The 9,689-nt window shown below is 37.7% G+C and overlaps 2 protein-coding genes across 4 annotated transcripts in view; one reads left to right on the top strand and one right to left on the bottom strand.

Annotated features, from left to right (window-relative positions):
• Positions 1-253: 253 nt before the first annotated feature.
• On the bottom strand, positions 254-8,706 carry LOC123525492 (coiled-coil-helix-coiled-coil-helix domain-containing protein 7-like). Its single transcript, XM_045304584.2, has 3 exons — positions 8,572-8,706; positions 2,092-2,187; positions 254-466 (listed from the first exon to the last, which is right to left on the bottom strand). The coding sequence occupies exons 1-3, from the start codon at positions 8,680-8,682 to the stop codon at positions 365-367; spliced, it is 309 nt and encodes a 102-aa protein (XP_045160519.1). The 5' UTR covers positions 8,683-8,706; the 3' UTR covers positions 254-364.
• LOC123525491 (PR domain zinc finger protein 10-like) overlaps positions 8,696-9,689 on the top strand; it is a 34,667-nt gene continuing 33,673 nt past the window's right edge. Inside the window, exon 1 of one of the 3 annotated variants that reach the window (XM_045304582.2) lies at positions 8,696-8,820. The gene's annotated coding sequence lies outside the window, so the exon portion shown is untranslated. Of the gene's footprint in view, positions 8,821-8,982; positions 9,149-9,689 lie in introns of those variants that run through there. The other 2 variants (XM_053537822.1, XM_045304583.2) reach the window with 2 other exon arrangements.

Below are 9,689 nucleotides of genomic sequence, written 5' to 3'. Positions count from 1 at the left end.
TACAGTGAAAATACGACTTTGCCGTGTATCTTTAAACAACCTTACAATATCTGACCTAAGTGACCATGACCTTTGGGGTACATGATTATAAACCAGAAGTCTACTCCATACCGAGGCCGATATTATATGATTTAATGATATTGGGGGCAGTTGTTAAAAAGAAGTAGTGAAACTGAGAAGCTTGCCACGAACACCGATGCCAACAGCAACGCCAGGTGAGTACAATAGTCATTCTTCGAAATAACAAGAAAAATAACAGTACATTTTATTAAAAAAGCATGTTTTTATAACAAACACTTACAAAACTGTATTTCAAAAAGTTCAAAGAAAATTTGTTAAATTGTCAGAATTAACTTAAAAAATATCATAACCAATGTTTATATTGCTCTAGCACTTGTGGTCTATCTTCAATTGCAGGAAGCGGCGGATCAATGCCTTTCCTCTTTCGATCTTTTACAACCTTTTTCTGAAAATATAAAAATACTTATTTGTTAAATTAAACTCTCCTTAAAATATCTTTATATTCTAGAAGTCAACCAATATATCAGTTACAAGGCCAACCACTTTTTTTGTTTTTCTTTCTATTTTTCGTCCGCTGCCATACCTATGTCTGCAAGCTATTTTATACTTGCATAGTGTCTACTTCATTTAAAATCTAAGGTTAGTATTATTATGCCAATATATATCATATTACGACTCTTCCTTGAAAATATACACATTTTCTGGTCATTCGGTCTTTAGAAACGGCATTTCGGTCGCTAACATGAACAGTCACAGCCACCTATATACTACTGATGTCGTATTGGAGACGTCAAGACCTTTTAACCTATACGCTGGACGTGGGTTGTGAGCGGAGTGATATGACTGCGAGGCAACCACACCTAATAAATTTTCTTCAAAGAAGGTGATCTCCTCTTTCACCATCCATGGGAATCGCCGGAAATAATGACATGTTAGTTTCCATCAAGAAGACAAATTACACTCACAAAGAGCGACAGTTTACGTAGTGGCTATAACGTGGCTGAATTTCAGACCGATTCTAACTGAACTGAAATGTACGTCTGTCGTGCATTTATCCTGCGAAATAGATAGCATTGTTCCTTTCTAATATTTTTTATTACATGTTTGTTTTTACTTATTGAAATTAAAGAGTGGAATGTTAATGTGAAACTGTATATATTGTTCACTGACAGGCCTATACGGTTTAACAAAACTGGATGAAAATCGGTTAACATAATACATGTAACTTGTTTTACAGATATATATTACAAGTATTGTCCTTGCAATCGTGAAAGCTTTGCATTTTTAATTTCGCACCTAGTGTTCAACCGGTGAAGCTGACAACTATCCTCTACACATCTGTTACGCGAGCCAGAATAGTATACTAATTTGATAAAATTGAAAAATAAACAAGAGGGCCATGAAGGTCCTGTATCGCTCACCTGACCTATTGACCTAAAGATCATCAAGATTAACATTCTGACCAAGTTTCATAAAGATATGGTCATAAATATGATCTCTTAAGTGTTAACTAGCTTTTCCTTTGATTTGACGCGGTGCCCTAGTGTCTGACCACACATGACCCAGATTCGAACTTGACCTAAAGATCATTAAGATTAACATTCTGACCAAGTTTCAAGAAGATACAGTCATAAATGTGGCCTTTAGAGTGTTAATAAGCTTTTCCTTTGATTTGACTTGGTGACCTAGTTTTTGACCCCAGATGACCCAATATCAAACTTGTCCAAGATTTTATTGAGGGTAACATTCTGACCAAGTTTCATTAAGATTGAGCCAAAATTGTGACCTCTACAGTGTTAACAAGCTTTTCAATTGATCTGACCTGGTGACCTAGTTTTTGACCCCAGATAACCCAATATCGAACTCGTCCAAGATTTTATTGAGGGTAACATTCTGACCAAGTTTTATTAAGATTGGGCCAAAATTGTGACCTCTAGAGTGTTAACAGTCAAATTGTTGACGACGGACGACTGACGACGGACGGATGGACGACGGACACAGGGTGATCACAAAAGCTCACCTTTGAGCACTTTGTGCTCAGGTGAGCTAAAAAAACTCAGTTTAAATTACCCAAAACGTTTTGCATTTCATGGCATTAGCAGCATATTTTTCACATTCTGTTTTGTTCTTTACCGAACTAACGCATCTTATTGTCATCTGGCCTTCCTGAAAAAAAGAAGAAATTTTCGTACAAAAAGTATTTACATTTTGATTATACCCCGTGGGGTGCCTCTTAACTTGTTCTGTTCCGTTCTGTTCCGCAGAGTACCATTAGCCAAATATGTAACATTCCACTTCTTATGTTCAGGTATTTTTTCTTAAGAATACTTTCGGTCCCTAGACAGACCCCGCCAATTTTTTTTATGCGAAAGCTGTGAAAGGGTGTGAATGTCAGTTTTCAAAATAAAAGTCCCCCAATGCATGTCGAAGTTATGGGCCGGACAAGATCTGACATTACTTTTGACCTACAACTGTGACCTTGACCTTTGAGATAGGAACCTGGGGTTTGCGCACGACACTTTGTCTCACTGAGGTTAACATTCAGACCAAATATAAACAAGATTACTACAAGCATGTCTAAGTTCGGACGGACGGACGGACACCGAACAGCCATTTGGACAACTATATATTCGCATCCGCAAGTGGGCTCGACAAAAAAAAACAACAGTAAAATGAAAAAGTGGAAAACTACAGGTCGCACAACGCGACCTTAATGAAAATGTTGCAGGCTCGATTTGATTGAGCGTGTTCATGGACGATAGTGGGAATGCAAGCTACCGTCCACGCCCTCTAGCTCCCAGTTGAGCAGAAATCATCATTTACACATGTTATAAGTACCAGAATATAATTTAGAGACAGATGTATTCATCCGGGCTGCACATGTTCCATGTTCAATGGTGCACAGAGTGCAATTTCATGAAATGTATTCGTACGGCGGTGCACATGTTCCATGTCCAATGGTGCACAGAGTGCAATTTCATGAAATGTATTCGTACGGCGGTGCACATGTTCCATGTCCAATGGTGCACAGAGTGCAATTCCATGAAATGTATTCGTACGGCGGTGCACATGTTCCATGTCCAATGGTGCACAGAGTGCAATTCCATGAAATGTATTCATCCGGGCTGCACATGTTCCATGTCCAATGGTGCACAGAGTGCATGAAAAGCGGCGTATGGTTCCCAGATAAAATATAGGTTTTGCCCTAAACGATAAAAAAATGGGCAGAACTAAACAAACTGGAATTTAGAGAAGGGATCAATGGTTATGGAGCCTGCATATCACAGGTACTGCCAAAAGACAAAATTAAACAGACAGAATTAAAAAGCAGGCACCATATCCAAAGGGTGATTAAACAAAGCTTTTAAAGCGGGAGTATTGGAACCACTCAATCCGATAAATTTAACAGTACACAGACACAACATAAATGTCGAGCTGAAGACATGCAGAACAATGTTTAAGTACTTAGGTATGTTTGACTTGTGTTAGCATGACGACTAATTATCATGTTTCCATTGGGTCATTAGCCCGCCCGCTTAGCTCTGATCTACGGATCGCGGGGTCGCGAGTTCGATTCCCGGGCGGGGTGTATGTTTTCCGTGACCATTTGTACTTGCAATAATGTCATAGTGCCAAGGTTCACATAACTAGGTTCAGCAATTTTGAAAACTGAAGGTGGGCATCTTTTTGAAAGGGACAGTATGCATGTTTTGAGGTGAGCCGAGGGAAGCGACAAAAAGGTACTGAACGCATATCGTAAACAAATTTTAAGAGGGCGAGTTGATTTTTGTCCTTTCTGTAACAATATGGAACCATATTTAAATGGACGGACAATGTAGCTCCACTTAGAAACTATTCTGCCTAAGATGTATTAATTTAAGCAAGATTTGTTTGCCTAGGATGACTTCATGTAGAAAACTTACTTCATTGCCAGATGAAACTGACCTAGAATTTATCAAGACAGACTTATTTAAAAGTAGTCCAAGTAACAGGACATTTCGGGACAGCGTGGTAACTTTTAACTGTCGCTATCCTTAGAGGGATGACAACATCATAAAATAAGTCATCCCGATAAGCCAAATGAGTAAGGCTGGTTTAAAAGGTTTTGGTTCTGACTTTTGAGCTCGTTCTAAAATTTATTAAGGAACATAATGTTCTCTTCTTCTTAATACTACACGTACTCCCTCATAACAATGAATATTATGTGTAGGCGCTGGTGAATTCAAAACAATTAACTATATGGTGTTTGTACATACGGACTTTATAGTATAAGTGCCAAAAGTTTTTTTACAATGTTAGGATAAAAATTTGTACAATAGTTGCTGTTTAATATGCTATGGTCGAGACCATAACAGGCACAGTGACGACAGTTTTAAACGTGTCTGTCAACTGTGGCTGCTTCATGAGCTGCAATAGGCAACATGTTCCACTGGCTAACGGTCCTTGGAAAGAACGAGAACTTGTATGAATCTTTGTGTGTTCCAATGAGCCTGAATGTGTATATGCTACCATACCTTGTTCTTGGACCTGTAGGGCCCAATAAATTATTATCAGGGTAAATAGGTACGACATGGTGGACTATTTTATAAAGCATGAGGAGTCTTGCTCTGGTTCTTCTGATTTCTAGACTTGGCCATTCAAATTATTTAACATGTCCGAGACTGAGCTGGTGTTATGATAACGGCTGGTGAAAAATCTTGTAGCTCTTCTCTGGACCCTCTCAGTCTGATTTATATGATTTTTGGTATGTGGGTCCCAGACTGTCGAAGAGTATTCTAATTTGGGTCTAACTATGTCTTTCAAACCACCGAGCTGTGCGTGCTGGGGGGTTCGTTTTGAGAAGGCTGCGCTTTTGGTGCGTGGCATTCCCTGTTTGATATTTTTCTTTGTTTTTTTGCAACATTTCCGTTTTTGTCGTGTTGAGCGACCTGTGGAGTTTCCACTTTTTCTATTTAATTATCACAGCAGCGTTGTTTGTGCCGTGTGGCGTCCGTAAAAAGTCTCCCCGTACATTCAATCAGGGCTGTTATATTTCGATTTTCTCAGATCGTTCAGCACGACTTTTATGTTTTGTTATTGGTACTGTTTAGTTTCTCAGCTTGAACATTTCGGCCTGGGTCGTTTCAATATCCCCGCTTTCAAAGCTTTGGGTATTGTATAATCACCCCTTGGATATGGTGCCCGCTTGTTAATTTCGTCTTCTGGCAGTTCCTGTGATATGCAGCCCCCATAACTTCAGATTCCCTTTCTAAAGTCCAGCTTGTTTAGTTCTGTCCATTGTTTTCTCGTTTAGGGCAAACCCATTATTTTAACTGGGGACCATATGCCGATTTTCATGGAATTATGTATACACGTTAGTGTATCATTGAAGGTTCCGTGTGCACTGCCGTATGAACGCATCTGTGGATGTCTCAAAATTGTTTTTTGTAGTTATTGCATGTGTGAATGCTGAGTTCTGCTCAACCCGGGGCTAGAGGGCGTGGACCGTCCTGGCAGCATCCATTTCCACTACCGTCCATGAACAGGCTCAATCAAACCGAGTCTGCAACATTTTCGTTTTTGTCGTGTTGAGCGACCTGCGGAGATTCCACTTTTTCTATTTTATAAGCATGTTCTTTCACTTTTTGGGAACTTATTTTTAAGTTTCTTCGAAGAAAAGCAAGTGACTGATTTGCCTTATTTGTAATGGAATTGATATATTTGTCCCATTTTAAATCATTCTGGATTGTGACACCATTCAACTTTTTCTAGAATATGATTATGTACTTTATAGCAAAACCTGATATGGTTCTTTTTCTGTGTATAATACTAAGAATGTTACATCTATCTGGGTGGAAATGCATCAACCAATCCTGTTCCCATTTACCAGCAGCTTCTAAATCAGACTTGAGGAGTTTTGCATCCGTTATGCTTTTGACTTCTCTACAGATAATACTGTCGTCTGCAACTAGTCTAAGGGTTAGAACTATGTTTAATGTAATTAGCAAAGTCATTTATGTAAATTTGGAACAGGACAGGACCCAGAACAGTGCCCTTGGGAACGCCAGAAGTCACACGCACTTTCCTTGACATCTGACCCCCAGGACATCTGTTCGGGTTCAATCATCCAGAAAATCTAATACACGGGTGTTAAACGCGCAACCCAATTCCCGCTGGGAAAACGCTTAAAATGGGTTGCGCGACTTCCGGAGCTGGTGTTGCGCGTAAAAATAGACGAAAATGAAATATGTGAAGTCATGATTTTGCTTAGTATGAGACAAGAATAATTTTTCTCGAAAAAAGGAAAATGCTATTTGACACAAATATGATGCTACATCGTATATATAAAATATCTGGTTTGTAATTCATGATTCGGCTCTATTATCACGAAAACTGGCAACACGAAGCGTGAAAAAAGTATGAAATCAACAAAAATGGAAGTTTCTGACCTCATATACCTAATCTGAGGGCATCTGATGCTTTTTATGATAACTCAACTATTATGAAGTAACGGATATCAAAATAATTTGCTTCAAATCCTGCTTACGGGGACATACTTGACTAAAAAGCATCGGGAATGGGGCTGCGCACCGGGAATGGAGTTGCTCGTATACATCATAATGTATATAATGTATACGCGCAACTCCATTCCCGGGGCGCAACCCCATTCCCGGTTGTTTTTTGCCATTCTTTACCCCAAAAGCAACATTTCGTTCAAGAGTATGTAATATTCATGACTGTTATACACGTGTTTCATCATTAGAAGCGTCACATTTCCAGAAAGAAGGCACAAGAGTTAGAAAATTTGAATTTTTCATGATTCCAAGCTTTTTTGACAGACCGAGCCACCAGAGTTTTCATGTTATCAGGGCTGATTCTTAAATTAATAATTTGGTATTTCAAACATATGATCTTTATTCATTTTTGTGTCGAATAGCATATTTTGCTTTTTTTCGAAAACACTCATAAATGTGTCATTATTTACAAAAACAAAAACCCACCTACCTCGATTTTGTATATATTGATGCGCAACACCAGCACCGGAAGTCACGCAACCCATTTTAAAGGCCTAGATTTTGGCAGTGGGCCAAGGGATTTCTGTCTTCACCAGCACAGTTGGGGGCTAATGACCATCACAGTATGGCTCCAATAAACAAGGGTCATTGTTTATTGGAGAGACAGTCTACCTTACAAGTGTATCAATTAGTGAGAAGGGGATACAATGTAATTTATTTTAAATTAATGAATAAATGATAACTTTTAAAGTTATACTAGATTTTTTTTTGCATCACTATGTAAAGAAAAATATTTGTTGATAAAACACAATAATAAAATAATCAGAAACTTATATTCACAATAATGAAATAATGAGAAACTTACTAAAAGAAATATGCAAATTTATATTTTTTCAAATTCTGTCTGGAGAATTGTGATATTTTAGAAAAATGTGACTTTTTCTCATCTAAAGATTGCAGAATACTGTAAAAAAAAAATTTGTCTAGAATTGAAATCAATATTATTACTGTATCTTTTATCATCCTATATGTAATATAATAATAATAATAATGATTATGATTGTTATTATTTTATTATAACATTAAAGTAATAGTTATTACCATCTATATAATATCAAAATAACAATAATTATTATTATCATTCCACATTCACTGAAGAAAAAATAATTTCTTTCAACTCCACTGCACACATCTTCATGGTCTAGTTGGGGTCCCTGCTGTGCTAATTGCCCTCTAATCAGTTACTGTTACATAATCGCTGATAAGCAGCAGATAAGATGGGAGTTGTATATTGGATTTGGGGGGGGGGGACACTTATATAGTAGTGAATCTAGGCCTTTAAGCGTATTCCCAGTGGGAACTGGATTGCGTGTTTACCACCCGTGTTATATCCACTTCAAGGCATTATAGGTTACACCTTAGTATTTCAATTTATATAATAGATGTTTATGAGGTACTTTGTCAAAAGCTTTGGCAAATCCAAAATGATGATGTCTGTCTGGTTATTATTTTGAGTGTGACCTCGACAGACGCGTTAACAACTCAATTTATGGCACAGCGGATCAACTGCATCAATATTCTGACAAAAGTCACATGTACATGTACTCTTTACCTATTGAACATTTGTCCTTTTATCTATCTTCCATAACCGTCCAACCCCTTGCGGGGACGTAGACGTTAGCCTAGCTCTTCTGATATCGCCCTTATGGATAGGTCTACAGCGACCGTCCAAAAAATTTATACGTCAAATTTGTTGCCTTAGTCCAAGTAACAGGACGTACTGAGACGGCATTATAACTTGCCTGTCACTGTCCCGTCACGGCTTATCGCGAAATGGGCCCTAGACAAGCTTACTGTCGCTGAGTGGCTGCTTTTTAATTTCTGACTTTTGCAGCCACCGCAGTTACAGTTTGACTGTCACAGTATAAAACAAACTGTATTCGTCGGATTAGTTCGACCAAATGGGCCCCAACTTGGGCCTCATGACATTAGAAGGATATGGATAGTATGGATTAAAGCGCTGTATCTGATAATAAAGTTCAATGCCATTAGTTACCTCATAGCAAGGGTTTCTGTAAGGTCCATCTATCTGGCTCTCTCTGACTTTCCTTTTCTTGTTTTCAAATCTCTCTTTATTTTGTAATCGTTTCTCCTCTATTGTTGACATGTTTAATGGAACTCCGGGATGACGTCAAGTAGGAAACCCCCTTCCCACAATGCAAGGCAACAATGGCTTCCGATGGGACAAAATAACGACTTTGTCAGGTTTGACTGAAATAACACCGAAATCATGTCTATGTCGAAGGTATTTCTTATTCTATATAGTTGTACTAAAATGAATACACATATTTACATACGTTTAACACGCCAGTCTTTTTCCAGTTGACACGTAAACAGCCTCTGGAAGATGTGACCTCGACCCTTCGCGCACCTCGCGATAATGTTCAATCCAGGGGGGCCAAATACGTGAAGCCTGGCTAGAAAATATACACTTGAATCAGTTTACTATTATACTTATTTAAATTTTAATTTGACCGCTACAATTTTATGATATGTTGATTGTGCGTGCGCTGTTAAATTACATACTTCTTCATGACAAAATTTTTTGAATGTTGCTTTCTAAAAATAAAAAGGTGACCATTTTCTGTAAATATCATGGCCCCATAGTATATTTTGCCCTTACTTTGGCCCAGGGTATGGTACACGTGGTTGATAATGTAAACAAACAAGTTTGACAGCATGGTGATTTCAATATTTGGATGAAATTATTTAAAGAATGGCCTGGGTCTGTTTGAAAGTGTTACACTATTAGCAAAAAAAATTTATACAACTTATCCATACAAGTTTAACCTGGATGAAATTATATATGCCTCTTTCTCGTAATTCCGAGCCTTCTCATTGATCCGAGCCTTTGGAAAATTTGCACTTGCAGCTATTTCCTGTTTCTAAATTTTATGTATGTTGTAAAAAATCATATGACAGATAAACAAAAGTAAAAAGAAAATAGAATTACTTGCATTAAAATAGAAATATACACAAAAGAAAATTTTGGCACAAAATTTGCTTATCTAAAATCATTGGGGTAATATATAACCTTCTTACAGAAAACAGAAAGCACTTATTTTAAAACTTTTTTGTCTGCTAACACAATAATATATCTGTTCTTAATTTTAA

Source organism: Mercenaria mercenaria, chromosome 3 (assembly GCF_021730395.1).
Source record: "Mercenaria mercenaria strain notata chromosome 3, MADL_Memer_1, whole genome shotgun sequence".
NCBI lineage: Eukaryota > Metazoa > Mollusca > Bivalvia > Venerida > Veneridae > Mercenaria > Mercenaria mercenaria.
This window is presented reverse-complemented; position numbering and strand designations above follow the sequence as displayed.